Source organism: Austrofundulus limnaeus, unplaced genomic scaffold, assembly GCF_001266775.1.
Source record: "Austrofundulus limnaeus strain Quisiro unplaced genomic scaffold, Austrofundulus_limnaeus-1.0 Scaffold98, whole genome shotgun sequence".
NCBI lineage: Eukaryota > Metazoa > Chordata > Actinopteri > Cyprinodontiformes > Rivulidae > Austrofundulus > Austrofundulus limnaeus.
This window is the reverse complement of record NW_013952500.1, coordinates 1460240-1478917: the sequence shown is the minus strand read 5'-3', so window position 1 is coordinate 1478917 and position 18678 is coordinate 1460240. Positions and strand designations below refer to the sequence as shown.

Below are 18678 nucleotides of genomic sequence, written 5' to 3'. Positions count from 1 at the left end.
TAGAAAAAAAGGAGAATCTTTTATTATTTTTTTCAAAGGGAGGTGCTCTGTACAGATGTGGCATGTGCTCAAAGGAGAATAGCCTTTTGCAAATCTGCTGGCAGGAAGCTGACTTTTTACCTGCTTCTAGAGTTGACTTGAAAGAAGGAGAGACAGAAAGACAGCAGATAAAGAGACAAAGAGAAAAAACTCTTAACAGAAGAGACTGACAGCATTCACCAGGAATGTAGTAAACATTTGTGGCCTTTATAAGACAAAATCTTAAAGGTTTTCTAAAATAAATAAGAGTAGAATTGTCCAGCGTCGTTCTCGTCACCAAGACCAAACAGCAAATCTGTCCCGAGGGAAAAGAAATTGCATCTTGTGTAGCCAAAGCCTGAGATTTATTTTCCTCTGTGTCATAAAATGATTAGAAACAGATTAATAAGCCACACGTTGCACTGGTCATGTTTTCCCCGTTACGATGAATGCCGTCGTTTTATTCACGATCGGTTTCATATCCATCATCCTGCCGCCGTAAAAAAAAAAAAACAGAAGAAGAAAAAATAAAACCTCTCCAAAGCATCAAATGTGATTCAATCTGCAACGGAACGCAGTCGAATGTTTACTGAAAGTGCCCGCCTGTTTTAGTGCAAGGTTTAATTTTTCTAATGAAATGAAAATCTGGACTCTCAGTGGGATTTGCTGGCACAGACCACACGCCAGTACAGATCAGACTTAATGCCTCTGCTTACAGTTTGAAGTGATTTCAGATATTTGCGAATAGAACAAGTTTAAGTTCAGTCTCATAAAAACATTAAAATAACTGGGCTGAAATAGTAGTTTGTTAAAACAATGATCTGACAGGAAATTAATATTAAAACCTTCAYCTCTTTAAAAATCTTATTCTAAAAATGAGCAAGTTGTTTTCCTATATTATTTRTGTGTATTTTTAGTCCCAACCCTTATTGCTGAGTACAATCTAAAGATTTTGATGTGAAAACATTTGTTAACCAGTTAGTTTTTTGTCCAGTCCTTCCTCAGCAGAAAGGTATTCAGTGCATTTTTCCAACATTTGAGAAATGAGCGAGTTAAACCAGCTCATTGTACAATTTATTCACTTCCATTGTGAAACGGCTGCAATTTGCTKTGGGAACCAAGAGGAGCTATTACACCTTTTGTCCTGAAATTGAATATTTTACCAATTTATTCATCATTTTGCAGCCTCTGTAATGCTTTGTCGGTAAAAAAAAATTAAGCTTTTGAAAGACTAGATTAAAAAAAGGCAGAAAGAAAAAAACCTAATTCGGATAAGTGAATARGCGTATGAGAAAACCAGCTGCAGCTAAATTATTTACTCTGTTTAAGTTTTCACTTAAAAGAAAAGTTTAAAAAAGACTGCAGCAGTTGAATGAAAGTGCAGAACAAACTGAGTGAGCAAAGACGCTTCAAAATGCTAACTTCAAAATACGACGTTAAAAAGACAAAAATGTTTTTTGCCTTGATAACTATTGAATTAACTGTGACGCATGGATGAGGAAGTATAGTTATAAGGAGCCACCTAAATACAATAAAAGTATCAGAACAATGATGCATAAGTGAGATAAAAAATATCAGCATAATTAATTCAAACTAATCCAGTTTCATTCAAACAAGAACAGCAACAAAACACAATGCTAAAAAATAATAAAACTACCAGTAAAACTTCACAGTGTGGTACTTTTAGAAGTTTAACTCAGAGTAATTATGCTGATATGACTGTAAAGAGTTGTTTTTAAGTAATTTGTCTAATAAGAATCACTTTAAAAGTATTTTTCGATAAACGCTATACAAAGAAAAGCTTTTCAGAAAAGAGCAGCTAAAACATTGTTCTGTAAAGTCCTGTCCAGAAGAACACAGATATTTAGCAAAACAAATTTTCTAAATATCAAATCCACGTCCTAATGGTATTTCTGGTGAGAAAAACTGAAACTTAACCCAAAGCTTTCCGAGTGAATTGCTTAATAAGCTCCATGTTTGGTGTTTATGTGGACTTAACCTGGAGCTTTATGGATTCAATGACAGTGATTTATGTCACGCATTCCCACTGTCATTTTGTGCGCTAGAAACCACAACAATGGAGCCGTTTTTACTTTTTTTACTACATTTGGCTTCTTTTAATCTGACCTTGTTGCCATGATGGTGTGGAAAACCTAAAAGAAACTGTAGGAGAGAAGTGACTGAGCTCGCAGTGAATATTTTCAGTGCTTCTTGTTCGGATGTATTTAGGTAGTGGAGGTCTGTGTTTGTGAAACACTGGTTTATAATCATTATTTTCCACCATGTATTTTTTTGCTACAAAATCTYCCCTATTATTCTTACTTCGATTTTATAGTGTTTGTGCAAAAGAGGAAAGAAAAACCCCCTGTCATGAATTTATATTTAATACCAGCTGCTGAGAACCAGCAACAATAAGATCTGTTGTCATGGAAAAAAAGAAGTGATGTTGTGTCGGGTCATGCTGTTCTCACGCCTGTCTGCTTCTTTTCTGSCCTGAATCGAGCCTCTGATCGTGGCTGGTGCTGCCATTTTTGTGTTTTTTTTTTTCTTTGATAACGGTTTTCTCAAAGCGTGAAAATCTAATATTTTTCTTCAAGCGTTCTCAACATCTGATGGTAGAAATGTCTCATCTCTTGTGGGTCTTCTTCATATTTAAATGCGCACAAGCTGGGTTTTAGAGTCTTCCTTTTTAGCACATCGAGCACCYCAGCTGGATCTGAGCAGATCAAAGATCAGCTCAGTAAAGTGTTATCTAAGAGGGAGAATTCCTGTTGCTTCTAGCGATTTCTTTTGATTGACTCATTCTCTTTCTCACAGCCTCATTACCTCCGTCACAATTTGTAAGTTTAGATTTTGGACTTTTGTGTCGCAGTTTTTGCATTTRTTTTAAAGTCCAGCTGTTTGCGTTGTAGAAACATTTCTGTAAAGTGTCATTTATCCACAGATTCCACTTTCAAAATTAGAATTATCTGTTTGGCTTAATGACAAGATGTAGTTAGATGCACCMCTTGGTAAAAAAGCATCTAGGTCAGGGGTCTGCAACCTGTGGCTTTGGGGCCACATGTGGCTCTTTAGTCCCTTTTTAGAAAAAGGCTAGTTTTAACAGTTGTCCTGTCAATTTGTTTGCAAATACATGATCACCACTAAATTATGACCACTTAGTAATCCAACTTCCAGCCTTAAAATTTGATATTTCTTTCAAATCTATCATTTAACTTTAAAGACCTTTAATACCAGAGTAGATAATAGTAAGGATTAGAAAAAAACACATTTGCATAGTTAAATTTTTATTCAATTAAATGTGAATYCGGTCTTTTATTTTGTTGTAAGCTATGAAAACAACAATAAACYTTAAAAATTGCAATATATTATTAGTTTTATAATGTCGCCCCCACGGGCCGTAAAGGCCTCCCTTCAACAAACCCAAAGCGGCCCGCAGACCACCAGTTGATAATCACAGTTGATGCACGTTTTGCAGCTCAGGACACATTTTTCCAGTGAGCCAAGAAACAGAAGCATCCCCTTTGATTAAAGGTTGCAAACCCCACACCTAGGTTGATTATAAACTAACTAAATGAAGCTAACCTAAAATAAACTTGAGTTCAAACTATAAGCAGAAACACGAGTCACATTGTGGCAGTTTAACATTTTCTCAATAAGTTTAGGAAACTCATTTTTTTCCCCTGTTTTTTTATATGATCTTAAAGGTTTTAGTGTAAATTAGATCCCTCAACTTGTTTCCATGACAGCCTGAGTCAAGTTTCATGAGTGTAATTTTCAAAATAAAACGTAACCTCTCCTTTTTTAAAGCTCGTTCACTAAGCCGTAAACCAGTCAAGGGATTTGACGGAAATTTATTGGCGACGCCGCTCCTCTATATCAAATTTTGATTGATCTCGTCCCCTCTTGCTGCCTCTCGTGTCCTTTTAAAGCCCTGACCTCCCGTCTGAGTTATTAAACCTTTAATACGAAGTCCAATGAGTTTCCTTGGTCCATTATGACCCGCCAGATGCAGTTAGGTAACTGGCCCATGAATTTTCATTGGACTCCACTGCGTTGCAGCTGCACTGTTGATGACCGGTTAATTCGGTTTCCGAGCCAGGAGAAGTGCCYCACGCAGTGCAAGCTGCTGAGGAGCTTCTCATCTCTGCTGATTGCCAATCGTCTCGTAGAGAGATAAGGCCTTGGAAATCTGAAAGTGACTCCCAAGCAGAGAGGGGGTTGATCTTCGAAAAGCTTATTAGTCTTAAAGATTATCCAAGGTCTTTCAATTTGACGGTCATAAGATGAATGTGATTAAATAATAGATGAGATCCTCTTCTGTTCCTGTGCGACGTGGCGCTCTTGATCTTCGGTCAACTTTTTTTTTTTTTTTTTTTTTTTGTGCATCCGAGCATCAAGCCACTTCCAAACTCTAAATCTGCCAGTGTCGCAGGGGGGATGGAGTGTCGGTCCTTCACGGCGGCTCTTTGTTTTGTGCCCTTGTAAAAGCCTCTCCCAGCCAGTCTTTGCATCGCTTTAAATGATGCAGTATTTTCTCCACATGTGGGAGTAAAGGGGCTGCCTTCCCTCCTCGAGACAATAAAACAGTCACATATCTGTCTCCTTTATCTGTCTCTGCTCATCTGTCTGTCTCCTTCCTCCTTTCAGTCGGCCCTGATTCAGGATCCTTCGTACCTCAAGCTTCACTCGACTAAATTTTTCACGTCTGACTCGTATTTCTCTTTAATTTTGAATAAAAGTCTTTGAATTGGCCACAAAAAAACCATTTTACCTTGTCAAGAATCTGATAAACCACCCTGCGGACTCTGATTTAATTCAAACTTCGCTCTGTATTCCCTTCATCATCTGTTTTCTTCTCTCTTTTTTTTAGTTTACAAAACAGAATGTTTCAGAAACAGAAAAGCATTAGTTGCTTTTCCGTTTCCCACATCCTTGCAATCACAAATCACAGAGCTGGAAATGGTGTTTCCTTGGATCAGGGCCCACTCCGTTCTACATTTCATTTCAATTTRCTTCAGTCGTTCCTACATGTTTCTTCTCTTTTTTTTCTTCTTTTTAATTTTTTTTTGTTTTTGTTTTTGCTTTTAAACAAAGTCCTTGGAAATCGCCTCCACAAAGTTTGGAGCAGACATGAGGATGGAGATGGTGCAAATGATGTTAAAAACACTAAACGCCACCAGACACAGGCGGTCGATCACGGCGCCGGCAAACTTCCACTGGTCAGCCATGCTCTCAGTCTCATCCTGCTCTCGGAACCGATCCGCCATGTAACGCACCTCCTCCAGGATCGCCTGCAGCTGGGGGTCTCCCATCCCCGAAGTTGAGCCCCCTCCTAGTCCTCCGGGTCCACCTCCGAAGCCCCCACCACTGGAGACAGTGCTGGGACACCCGACGGTGTCCTGAGGTGGTGGGGAGCTGCAAAACTGGGARGGCAGGTGGGGAGGCGGACTTCCTGCCACCCGTGGCAGTCCTGTGGAGATATTATTCCTCTGGATGGGTTCTGAGAGCACCGAAGAGTCCTCGATGCTCTGGAAGCCCATGTAGAGGAGGTTCCCGTTGTTGTTGGCGCTGGACTGGGTGTGCAGGTGAGGGTGCCCCGCGTGAAGAGGGCCCGTCTGGAGGGGTGTCAGGTTCTGCGGGTGCAGCGGGTGGAGGGTGGCGTCCGGAGGGTTGGGGATGCTCCCGCTCTGCGAGCCCGAGGAACAGCGGCGCAGGTTGGGAGCGCAGGGGGGCCGCTCCGGGTCGTCGTTCTCCCCCGGCCGCTTCATCCGCAAGAACCATGCGACCCACTGTAGCAGAACGAGCTGCACCTACAGCCAGGAAGAAAGAGATGCACTCAGATAGGGCGATGGAAAATCCTGTGTGAGGAAAGCATTACATCTTGGCCCACAGAGAGCTGCACAAAAACGCRCTTTGTTTACAACTTTGTGGGTTTTTTATATTGCTTCTGCAAACATCTAAATTTGAAACCACTGCACAAGCGCTGCCTAGTMAAGGCGCCTCAGGCAGAGATCATCTTTTGGTTTCGCTAGAATCCCCGCAGAGAGGAAACTGAAAACGCAGCCTTTAAATTCAAACTGTGGGCTTACTGAGATGAACTGTGTGATTACAGTTTCACCACCGTCACGGGCTTAGATAAAAAAAAAATAATGCAAATTAGTTCACATTTAAAACTTCTGCTTCACTCTTTTCCTTCACTCAACCCACCCAGAAAGCCCTCTAAAAGGACAAACTGTCCCGACAGCATCCAGATGGGTGTCTGGCATCTAATGAGGGCTAATGTCCAGATTACTGCTCAATTAGTCTCTGCAGACTAAGTTTACAAGTCATGTAGCGGTTCCTGTTGCTGCCACTGCTGATGTTGTTTTTGTGCAAAGTCTAATTATGAACTGTGCTCGCTCGATGCCCTAATCTGAACCTCATCAATTAGCTTGTTAATTGGCCATTGAATTGTTTGAACAGGCAATTCATCAACAGAACGTCCTTGCAATGTGTCAATAAACACAGCGTTTGCATGCTCATGCAGCCAGCCAACTCCTTCATTCATCACTTATCGAGAACTCTGTCAATTTGGGTTTTTTTTTTATAAGCTCATAACAAAGCAGAAACTTTTGTATAGTGGTGATACATTTTCTCAGTTCTAAACAGAAGAAAACTAGAAATAGGGAAGGAGTCGAAGTGAATCCGCCCACGTTTCTCRGGAGTGCTTTGAAATGCGCTCCTGCTGTAGTCTGCGGCGAGGCATTTGATGAACACACCGAGGCAGACTGACACTGCTGCATGAGTCACAGCCAAGGAAACCGGTGAACAAAAAGAGAAACTGGCAGTGAGGCTTACGACGCTAACAAACGAAGGAAGTGTTGCCGAGCAGGAGACTGTTGCTAAAGCCGGAATAAAGGCTGACAAAAGAAGTACATCACACCCAAATCAGGAAGAAAGCGTGATGTATGTCCCTGAATGAGTCTGAAAGCAGAAAGAGCTCAGCCTCACCCATTTCGGCATGTTGCCTCCATTTGGATCGTGATGATGATACTGTAAAACCACCACTGTAGCGATGACTGACATCCCAACGATGATCATTATACTGGCAAAGTACTGACCTGAGGAGGAGTTGAAGTGGGGTTAAATGTCATTAAACTAAACACAATGGATTCAAAGCAGGCAAGGTTCTATAGGGTGCCCAGTGTAAAATAAAACGTTAGAAAATGTCATAATACATTTTCTGAGTGTAAAATCCTACTTCTAACATTTTATTATGTAGCTCACTGCTCTTTTGGTTTGCTAGTTTTTGCTAAATGGTCAATTTAAATGTTAAATAAAATACAGTTATGTGTAAATACAAGTGAAAGTTAAACATCGAATGTTGCAGATAAATGATCAAGCTTGCATTTATGAATTTCGGCATGGAATGCAGCCTTTGCAGTTGTGATGTCATCATTCTGTGACAAAAGCTAATGCTGTTAACTCTGCTAACACGGCTGACGGTGGCATTTAAAWTTTAAATTSAAAAGGTGCTCGTTGAACACACTGTYCCTGTGGTCCAGCAGTTTGAAGTGCAGCTCGTACACTGGCCGCAACCGCAGGTTTGATGTTTTGATGTAAAGCGTTAGCGGGGTTAGCTGAGTTAGCGATGTTAGTGGTTGTTTTTGTCGCAGGATAATTTCATCACAACAAAAGCTGCACACCAACACAAAAGCTGCGTTCCATTCTGAAATGTAAACTTTATCATTAAGATGCAATATCTAAGATTTAACTTTTACATTTAGATTTACAAATTTAGATTTAGGATTTAACATTTAAATTAAACATTTAGTAAAAAGTAGCTAAATGTAAAACAGTGAGCTAAATAATAATAAAATGTCAGTGGATTTTTTTTAACTAGGGTTTTACAAAGTGTGCTAAGTAAAGGCCCTGTCACACTAAAACTTTTTAGACAACTTATGCCAATTTGTGATTTTTTAAGGTCTAAATAACTAATAAAATTTATATATGATCAATTTTTAGCATTACAGTTTTTACACACCTAAAAGAGGATTCCTGTTGACTTTTTAAATTCCATCTTTAACTTAGATGTCTTTAAAATTATCATAAGTTGACATAAGTTGTCTYAAATATTATTATGACAGGGCCTTAATGCAAATCTGTGAGATATATTTTTTTATTTTGTTTTGCACCCCATAAAGATCTACCTATGAGGAATAAAACTGGAAAAAATCTGCAACGTTATGTTTGTAACTTCTGAGATAAATTACTTTCTTTTGGCTTGAAGTGCTGTAAGATCAGTGAGGAAATCTTCAAGGAAGATTAMTAAGAAAAATTTGTATTTACCTAAACACATGTCCAAACTAAGGTTTGATGATGACATTTTATACTGCGACATGTTGGCAAAAACATCATCAAACAAATTAAGGTGAAGGCCGTTTGTCTTGAAATGAAAAAAACATGCTGAAAGCAGCACTTTAATGCTTATGACTGCTTTTTTCCGGCTTTTAATCACCGTGTGTCTACAGGCAAAGATTTGCATCTGCCTCCGTCTGCAGGGTGAGCTCTGTAAACATCATTTTTAGCAACGTGGCCACAATAAATTTAGACACTAAAATTTTAGAGTAAGCAGGTGGCTTGTATAAATTTATTTTTTACAGTTCTTTTTTATTATTTGGGAGAGAGCGTGTGTACGATTGTAGATCATTTCTGCACGTTGGGTCTTGCAGTGGGACAGAAGGAGGGATGTTTTGTGCAGATAGTTAAATCTGGGCTGTGCATCACTGCAGACAGCAGAGCTGGACTGATGTTCAGAAACCTCTGTGAGATACATTAACATCTTTTTATTTGTGGATATCACTTGATTAATAATGCTTACTTTAATATTTTTTTTGTCCAGCACAGTCCCTGAGCTACTTTATTATGTTTAGGTCTTGTTTTTTTAAGTCCAAATTAAAGCCTTATTTAATTTTTGTTGTTGTTGTTGACTATTTCACTGGGACCAAGTAGAAAAACATTTAATTGAGTAGAGATGCACTGAACCAGATTATAGGTTTCAACCTAATTTCCATCTGTAATCCCMGTGGAATGCGAGAAAACAAAGCACAACAGAGAGGGGAACACAAWAATGACTCAGCCTGCCACTGAAAATATAGATGGAGGACCTCAGTTTAGCTTGTTTGTCACACTAGCCCTGAGCTAAAATATATAAGGCTATATAGCGTCGGCGCTAGCACAAAGGCTAACAGGCTAAGCTGAGGTTCTTCTTCCATGAAGCAGCTCTGTTGTCCTCCATCCATATTTTCAGTTCCAGGCTGAGTCATTTCTACCTTCTCCTCTCTGTCAACGCTCTCTGGTTTCCTTTAAAAGAGTCGATCATCAGATATTGTCCAAGATTAACCTTCAGGGTGGATATAGCTRGCTCACACCGAGGACCTATGCATGTCATCATTTACCCAGAATGCTTTGCGTGTAAATAAAATGGCTCCGTCCATGTTAAAATATATTTTTTAAAAATTACTAAACGAAACAGCCTACAGTATTTTTACAGTCTTTATTTTACAGTTAAAATAAATGTTRATCAAATAAAGTCTAATGTTACAACTAATCAGGGATCCCTTMAAGCGAAACCTTGTTCTTATTTTACAGAWATGGYAAGTTTAAATACKTTTGTGTTGATCATCATTAAATGTTCTTGCAACAGAACATTTAATCASAAATATGAGTTTATTTAGTGATTGGTATAAGAACTGGTTTTACATACCTATGAGAGGGACGGAGTCAGACGTGGCGGGCATGATCTCTGCCACCAGCAGCATGAAAACAGTGAGCGACAGCAGCACAGTGATACCTGCAGGCAGATGGACAGACACACAGTTCCTAATGCTTAAGCTACATTTTGTTAAGCGATCGATAACGTGGTTTAGTCTCCTCCCTGGAGTCGTTTTTTTGCCTCTTTGTGAGGAACTCCGCCGGTGGGTTTTTGATAAATGGTCAAGCTCATGATGAGATCGGGTTCGATTTATGGAAATGACCAGCTAATGCTCAAATGCTGAATTACCTCGGGTTGTTTTGTACCACTCCGGCCTAAAGGCTCTCGCACGTGGCTAACAACCTCGCCTTAAACTGCTCAGGCTCTGATAGTTAAAAATAAAAAACACACCTCACATACACTCCAGCGGTGAAACACGTCTTCGCTTAAGCAGAATTTAACAAGTGCTTTGCTGGCATAACTGCCCTCAGCTTGAACATTCAATTAAACTCCTGATCTGGAGATAAAATATGTTAGGCTTGATGATGTTAGGTAGATTAAAAGTCCRTCTTTAGGTTTCCCTTTTTTTTAAGCTTAACCATTTTGTCCTGGTGTCTCCTCCATCAAGTGGAAATGACAGCAGAGTATTTTCTTGGAAGGCAGTGTGTAAGCTCTCTTCTATGTAATCAATTCACCAGCCTTAATTACATCAATAGGTTAATTGACCTCAAATGTAAGGCTTCCCTCTCCCCCACACATTTAGTAAAAAGCTGCATYAGGCAGCCTTTACAGAGAGTGAGAACATGCTTTGACAACGCTATTAAGGCTTAACTCCCACTCAGAGATGAGTCAAACATGATTTTTAAACAAAATCATAATTATTATCTATCTAAATTACAGAGTGTAGTCATGAGTGGATGGAGTGCTACAAAGATAATGAAATGTTTAGTGGCTCTTTTACTCTGATTTCTTGAAACTTTCAGTTCAAAATGTCAGTTTTCATTTCGCAGGACCTGAGATGACATTTTCTTAGTATCTTTTTATGTCTGGTAAAAAAAAATAAAGAAAAAAGTTAATTAGCAGCAATCAGGCAGCAGAGCAAAATAAATTCTTACATTGGAGAGGCTGGGGGCAGCGTTTGATGTTTTTGGTCCTTAATGACCGAAACAATTAATTTGTGTTCGGAACAGAACAGATACTCTTGTGTTAGGTTACTCGTTGTTTCAGCTCTTCAAAGCAGAGATAAAAGAGTCTGAAGTGTTTATTGTTCCGTTGACACGAGCGTCATTGATTTTTAACCAGGGTGAGACTGATTTTAAAATGAACTTCGCATCTATTATGGTGTCATTTGGTTGTCTTCCTTTTTCCTTCTGTCTTCTCTTTCTCTGCCATCTACGCTCATCTTTTCGTAAATCCACACCCATCTTCTTGCCATCCTCCTGCACCCATTGCTCTTCTTCTCCTCCACCACGATTTCCTCATGTGCCCATTTAGTTATCCGGTAATCCCTCTCCTCTCTCTGCCCCCACTCCCCCATCCCCACTTCGCCTCTTTGTGCCTCCTGATAATCTCCTGTGTCGTTCGTGTACTCTGGTTCTGCAGTGGTCCACTTTTAGCTCGTCTATATTCAGAAACCTTCCGTATGAAAGCCCTGAAGTCAGACATTTCATGTTTATGGGACCTTGCTTACGTGCTTGATTTTTTTTGTGGAAAGAAGTCAAAAACCTGTACTGCATAAATTTATCTTTTTCTGTTTGATGTTTTGTTTGGTACCCTTCTTTTTCTGGGTCAGAAACTTTGTGCAAGATCGTTCAGTATGTTAGACTTGGAGCTATCAGGGAGAAAAAACACTCCTTATTTCTGCACTGATTAACCACTGAAATATAATCTGAGTGTTATACAACACAATTACACAGAAACATCAACAAAACATACCATCAACACAAGGTTGTTGTAAAATGTCCAAATGTCCCTGTATCCTTTTAGTCAAACTACAAAAATTAGCCATCTAAAAATAAGTTTAAAATGATCTCAAATTAAGTGAAATAATCTAGACAACTGCACTTGGTAAGACTTTTTGAAATAGGGAAAATTTCCAGGCTAACAAGATTAATAATRGAACACAGGGGGTCAAACTCAGTTGCACAAAGGTGCCGTAATTTAAAACTTGGCCCAAGCCAAAGGACCAATTTCTGTCATCTTTTATTGGACAAATGTTAAAACTAATTATTCTTATAGAAATATAAATGACCTTTTCCATAGTATGAATTATGTAGCATTTAGAACACACATGACCTAACAGATAACGTAAAAAGAATAAAGTTTGAAAGACTCATTATTAGCATTTATTTCTTAAACCTTACTTTCTTTCTTTCATTTATTATATCTTATCGCTGCAAATCAGGTCAAAAACACACCAAAAACAATGCAATGCAAAAATGCAATTATTTGACTTTAAAATAAAAATAATAATACAGAACAAGATCATTAAAGTCCACTTTCTGTTCATTTCACACCAAAATCAAAAATTACAGAAAAATTCTAACTTAATTTTCTTGGTTTGAAAGTTGGTCAGCTGTCATGAGAAGACTGCTCTAAGTCCAGTTCAAGAAGATGACCCATAAAACTATTTTACATTTAAAGTATTATTTTTGGGGCTGGWTAAAATGTTAATGAGATCCTGCAGATCCTTAATAAGTCTTAAAAGGCATTGAATTCATCAATCCAAATATAAGGCCTTAATTAACCTTAAAATGTCTTAAATCAATCTTTCAGAAGTCTTAAAAACGTTAACACGTTGTAAATAGGATAACTGTAACTCATCTCAAATATTAAATTGTTTTTTAAATAATCACYTGCAGACATTTCACTTTGACYTCACTTCCTGTGARTTCACATGCAAAAATCTCAATTGTTCATCTGAGCAGTGTGAAATTCGTTTTGTAATATGTTAATGTTGTCTTTCCAAAAATGCATTCACTTTTCTTACAAAAAATTGATGTCACAGCCACTTTAAGGTTTCATCTACAGCAAATTGGGGTTAAAACCCTCCTGTGGGTCCTAAAACTACAAATTTTTCCTGAAATTACATTAAGTTTAAAACTGACTGCTAAGAATGTTTCTGTTATAATTAGATATGGATAAAAAATTGGTTTATTAGCAATATTTGAATACTTCAAAACTACTTTTATTCATGAGTTTCTGCCAGTATTTTTCTTGTCATTTGTGTTTATTATGAAATTGGGCTTAAATTTAATTTCACTTGGCATTAAAAAGTCTTAAAAAGTATTAAATTTAACTTTCTTTAAACTGTAGGAACCCTGAGAGGGCCAGATTTGGCCCCTGGGCCTTCAGTTTGACACATGTTCTAATACACTCTGCTCTTGCTTTGTATATAAATCTCAAAACAAGATAAAAAGTACTTTAAGACTGTAAGTAAAGTGCAATGAATGTTTCAAATGAAGAACATGGATTAAAACTCTGACACTTTTCTGACCCTAATGGGCAAATCGGACCTAAAATTTAGCATCAGATAGAACAAGCTCACGCTGCTGTCCATCTGTTCCCACTCACCCAGTGAGATCTTCTCTCCGGAGTCAGCAGGCAGCACGAAGATGAGTAGAGTCATGGATGACAGCAGCACGCAGGGGATGAGCAGGTTCAGGGCGTAGTAGAGGGTCCGCCTACGGATTGTTATAACAAAAGTCACATCTGGGTAAGGCTCCTTACAGCAATCATAGAAGACCTCGTTTCTTGTACCAGGAACACCTGCGACAAAACACACGAAACAGCTGTCACGTTACGATTCGACCTTAAGCTAAAGCAGATGTTCCTCCAGACTAACCGATCAGATCCCACTCTCCGTTGGGCATGTATCCTGAGATGTCAGCGTCGGTCATCTGGAGGTCCAGCAGCCAGCCGTCGTACGTCCAGGAGCCGAACTTCAGCTCGCATTTCTGGATGTCGAAAGGAAACCAGCGAACGTCCACGTTGCACGTGCTCATGAAGATCCCTGAGAGAGAGAAGACGACGTGAGGGGGGAGAGGGCCTGACGATCAGTCGACATTATTGACCCCCGCAGCTTCCTGTGGAGACTGAAAACAGACGTAGAGGAGGACTGTGCAGAGTCTGTCATGAATATCAAACAGCTTGTTAGAGCTTTCATTCAATCTGACTGGATTTTCACACAGAAATTATTTGGGTGGGATAACTGCATCGAATCTACTGCAGAGAAGTTTTTGTTAACAATGTATCAGCCCACAAAGTTTACTGCTATAAAATTCTGTTCGAAGCAGAAAAAAAAAAGCAGAGACTGGATAATAAACAACCTCCCATCAAAGACATGTCTATATAAAAAAAAAAATCTGGCAGCGGTGTCACTCGTCTCCACTTCTCAGATTTTCTCCTCCCTGCCTGCACCGCTGCTCACCGAGCATCAGCAGCAGAAAACACCCACATCACTGAAAAATGAGATTATGAGTAGTGCCCTAATGAGATTGCCACTGTTATCACCCAGAATAAATGTATGAATCAACACGCCACACACGCAGGGTGTAATCCAACCCCCCCCCAACAGGAAGAATCACAATGATCCGTGTACTGGCTGCTGACAAACAGCATCTTTAAATGTACTTAAAGGAATAAGCTAATCAAGCCTGTTCGAACATTCACACACAGCTAAAATGTCAGCGAGGCCTCGCAGCTCTTAAAGACGTTCATTATGAGCRTGTCGACATGCAAATCAGCCCTCAGAGGGAAATGAAAGCAGAGAATTCAATTTAAATTAAAAAAGAGCAGAAGTTCATCTAAAGTTATTTAAAAAGATTGGCAACCACAGCTTATTTCTATTAGCAAACGTAAAAATTGATGTAACTTAAATACGGATATTGAGAAGAGTTATTCACAATGTAATCTGAGCGTTAAATGTCTGTATGGCAGGAGATTACACGTTATTTTTATGGTTTGACCAAAACAGCTCCAACTCTTTTCATTTCTCAGCAGGAGGTGAGCTTAAATAACGTAAGGTGCACTCAACAAACAGATGAGTTGGATTTACCTAAGTAATATTCAGTCTTTACATTGTTTTTTTTAGTATAAACAAGAAATAGCAGTGCTTTGTGCTTCACGTGTCATTTTTTACAACCTGACAGTTTATTTTTCTTCTCATCTCGCTCAGAGCAGTCCCCGTTTCAGAGCTCCTGAAACAAAAACAAGAATCACTTCTGAAGCCGACATTACAAGAGAGCTCCAGACACGATTACCTTGTTGTAAATGTCACCCGATCGAGATAAGAGCTAAAAATCTGCCGCACCTTTTCCTTCTGAAATGTCATTAATCCAGACAAAACAAGACCTCAGGAGCTCAGCAGACYCCTGGGAGCCGCTTTATTTACTCCTCGACAATCTCACGCTCCATTCCTGCCACTCACAAACCTGAAGGCTTTTATTAGCCGTCAATAAGATCCTCAAACCGAGGTCAGCATCTCTGCTCCTGTTGTTTTGCTTCCATTTCTCTCCTTTTATAGTTTCTTAATGGTGTCAAAATTCTCCTCCATCTCGTTTATTTCACCTTCTTTTGATCCTGCCCCCTAACTACCTCCTGAACATAAAGCAGCTGTAAATACATTCAGCAGCAACCTATCAATAAATCTGGCCTTTCCACAGAATTGTTAMTGTGGCTCTTTGAGCCCACAGCCCGTGTCTTTTACTGTAGTGGGTAATTTCAGCTCTAACCCCTCAGATGCACAAGGGATTCACGCTGGAGCTACTTTAATCTGGAAGAGCCTGAGAAAATACAAAGCAAAGACCCGTAAAAGCCCAGAGGAGTCGTTACCTTCGCCGCCTTGCAGGAGTCTTGTGTTTAGGTTGAGGCAGGAAGCGGAGGAGGCGAGCGCCTCCTATTTATAGATGTTGGAGCACGGGAACCAGTTTCTAACCAGAAAGGCTGTTTTATTGATGAAATATTAATGTCAAGTGTTCAAACGAGACAGCATGAGACTGCAGGATGAGATGCACCTCTGAGACGTGAAGGAAGTCAATGAAAGAAACATACAGGAACCCACCTGGAGGCAGGTACTTGGCGAAGCCGCTGGAGTTCACCAGAACGTTAGTCTTAAAGGTGGAGTCAAAGTCGTCATCTGCACTGAGGAGGGACAGGGAGGGGCAGGAAGTGACATCAGACGATTGCAGACGTGCGCCAGGTTTGCGTTCAGGGGTTTTACCTGTTGTAGAGCAGGATGTCCGGCGTCCAGATCTGATCCGTGGTGAAGCGGAGGTTTTTCACTCCAGGGTGTTCGCTCTGGTTCCACTGGAGGTAGTGGTCAAACCAGCTCTTTAAACACACACATTAAAAACACACACACGCACACTGAGATCTGCAGATTACAGCCCAGAAACATCCACTTCAATCTCACATCAACAGAACTGGGTTAATAATTTAAGATACATTYCTGTGGAAAAGTTGTAGCAGCTTCTGTCCTGTTTTTTTTATTTCTGCATAACGATCAACAAATAAATGTTTATACAAGTTAAAGAAACTATGAGTAAAAAAGTGCCATTTTCAAATAATGATGTACTATTCAGGTATGGCAGTGTTAAATTAACACAACACTAAAACCTGTAAGAGTGTTTATTTCACACTGTCATATTTACTGTGTAGCTTGTGTGAAAAGTTAGTTGCACCCTCTTGATGAGTTATGTATGAGTTAACTGATTATTTTGTTTGTTTGTTTTAAAAAGCTAAATTCAGTTTTTCCAGCCACGCTCAGGCCTGATTATAAAACCTGTAGAGTCAAGAAGTTTCTAAATTGAGTCATTATCCATAAATGGACAAACAGTGATGAACTTTTCCCAGGAGTGGCTCTTTAATCTGTTCAAAATACATCTTAAATTATTTCTATAAACATAATTAAAATCTGCCTCCTGAAATACCTTCTCAATTTGTCTGGCTCAGGTATTCCTATTTGACAAACCCCATTAAAAAATYTGTTTTGTTAATCTATGATCTGACATATTAATGAACCTGTTCCACAATCTGACCATATCTCCAGTATACCTAACATCACAATGTAGAAGGTGGACATGATATGTCTTCTTTAAGTTTAGGGAGCAGTTATTTTTTCACATAGAGCTAAGTTGGTTTGGATAGATTATTTTTCATTTAATAAATGCATCATCTTCACTCAGGTTAATATTTGTTTGAGGAGCTGAAACTTGTAACTGTGACACAAAGCAAAACTAAAAGATAACTATTAGACTGTCCTTTTGAATTGATCATGGCACACAAAGCATTCCTTTTCTAATCTARCAATGCAAAAGACCGTGTGTGTTTTTGTTTGGTTTTTGTTACTCTGACTGACAGATTGTTGTGTAAYCCTTCAGCACATCTCAGTTGGGTTAAGAACAAGACTCTGGTGACCAATGAGAAATGAGAAGCTCCTCATGGCATCAMTTAGGGCTAAATAACTTTTCTTTCACCAGCAGAAAGGTATTAATCACTGGAGCACGTCTCCTTTGGGAGAGTCTCACTAACTTGCTTGGTTACAGTATATCCAGGTGGAGACTTTTTTTTTGACAGGCTCTGCATTGCACTTGCACTTTCATAAGAAGGGACTGTTATTTGTTCTCCTCTAAGTTTAGAAATACTGGGTTACCACGAGTTACAGTATGTGACCTTAATTTTCTCTGTATCAACTGCTTCATACAGTAAAAAGCAAAAAAAGACTCAGAACTGCAGAAAAGTCCAGCTCTTACCATCTGTAGCCACATGTTGGACGTTAACACTTGGTTCTTCTCATCCTGCAACATATTCAAAACCTATTTTCAGCTTGAATCATTCAATCGACATCAAAATTTATTTAGATGGTTGCACCTACCACGTCCATAATCTGTATCAAGCTGAGCGTGAAGAAGACGGTGAGGGGGTGAGAGTCGTTGCCCACGGGTCGCTCCATCCGGTTGTAGTCCTTCAGCAGGTTCTTCAGCAGGTTCCTCTGGTGAGGCCCCTGTAACGACACTGTAGAAGCAAACAGAAATCAGACAGCTCTTTAGAGACTGTGTCAACTCGAATGAATCTATGCTACAAACATGTAGGAGGTCAGATTTGGTTAATTTCAAAATAATCATCTTCAGGAGAGCATCATTAAACTTAAAATTTCAGGGGAAAAGGCTGCGAAACAGAAAATGCAATGATGAAATTAGCTCTGTATTTTATCACCATTAGTCACTTTTTTTACTTTTACTGTTTAAACTTTGGAATTACAGTAGTCCAAACGTGTTGTGATGAAAGCATGAATAATTTTCTCAAAATCTCTGAAACAAAAATAGGACTTCACCTTGGCTAAAAGACGTAAATAGAAAAGGCCTGTTTTGACAACTGAATTCACTTGCTTATCCAGTTTCAAACAGCTGTCAAAGACAACACCAAGATTTCTAACAAATTTCTGGTTAAATGGAGATAAAGATCCAAGAATTGCATCAGGGTCACTTCCGGTATTTTTCTGTCCAAATAAAATAACTTTGGTTTTGTTGTCATTCAAATGGAGAAAGTTTGAGTCCATCCATGATCTCACTTCACCTAAACAGTCTAATAGAGACTGTAAAGAACTATCCTTATTTTTCCCCATTAAAGGCATGTAAATCTGTACATCATCTGCAAAAAAAAGATGGAATGAAATCTTAAACATTCTAAAAATATGTCCAAGAGGCAGCATATACAGTGAAAACAAAACTGGGCCCAGAACTGATCCCTGAGGGGCTCCATACTTTAAAGGTGCTTCGGCAGAGGAACAGTGGTCTAGATCAGTGTTTCCCAAAGTTGGGGTRGGGACCCAAAGTGGGGTCCTGAAACATCAAGGTGGGGTCCTGACAAGATTTTCTGAATTAATTACATTTTGCCTTAGTTGTTACAAAGGAGTGAGGTTAGTG

At 39.3% G+C, this 18678-nt stretch overlaps 1 protein-coding gene across 2 annotated transcripts in view; it reads right to left on the bottom strand.

Moving 5' to 3' along the window:
* chrna11 (cholinergic receptor, nicotinic, alpha 11) overlaps positions 1-18678 on the bottom strand; it is a 21464-nt gene continuing 2786 nt past the window's right edge. For both annotated transcript variants that reach the window (XM_014013166.1, XM_014013167.1), the window contains 9 exons: positions 17628-17767; positions 17506-17550; positions 15975-16084; positions 15816-15895; positions 13599-13766; positions 13328-13522; positions 9767-9853; positions 7012-7121; positions 1-5831 (listed from right to left, as the gene is read on the bottom strand). In XM_014013166.1, the coding sequence (XP_013868620.1) occupies positions 5106-5831; positions 7012-7121; positions 9767-9853; positions 13328-13522; positions 13599-13766; positions 15816-15895; positions 15975-16084; positions 17506-17550; positions 17628-17767 (1661 nt within the window). In that variant the 3' untranslated portion in view covers positions 1-5105. The remainder of the gene's footprint in view (positions 5832-7011; positions 7122-9766; positions 9854-13327; positions 13523-13598; positions 13767-15815; positions 15896-15974; positions 16085-17505; positions 17551-17627; positions 17768-18678) is intronic.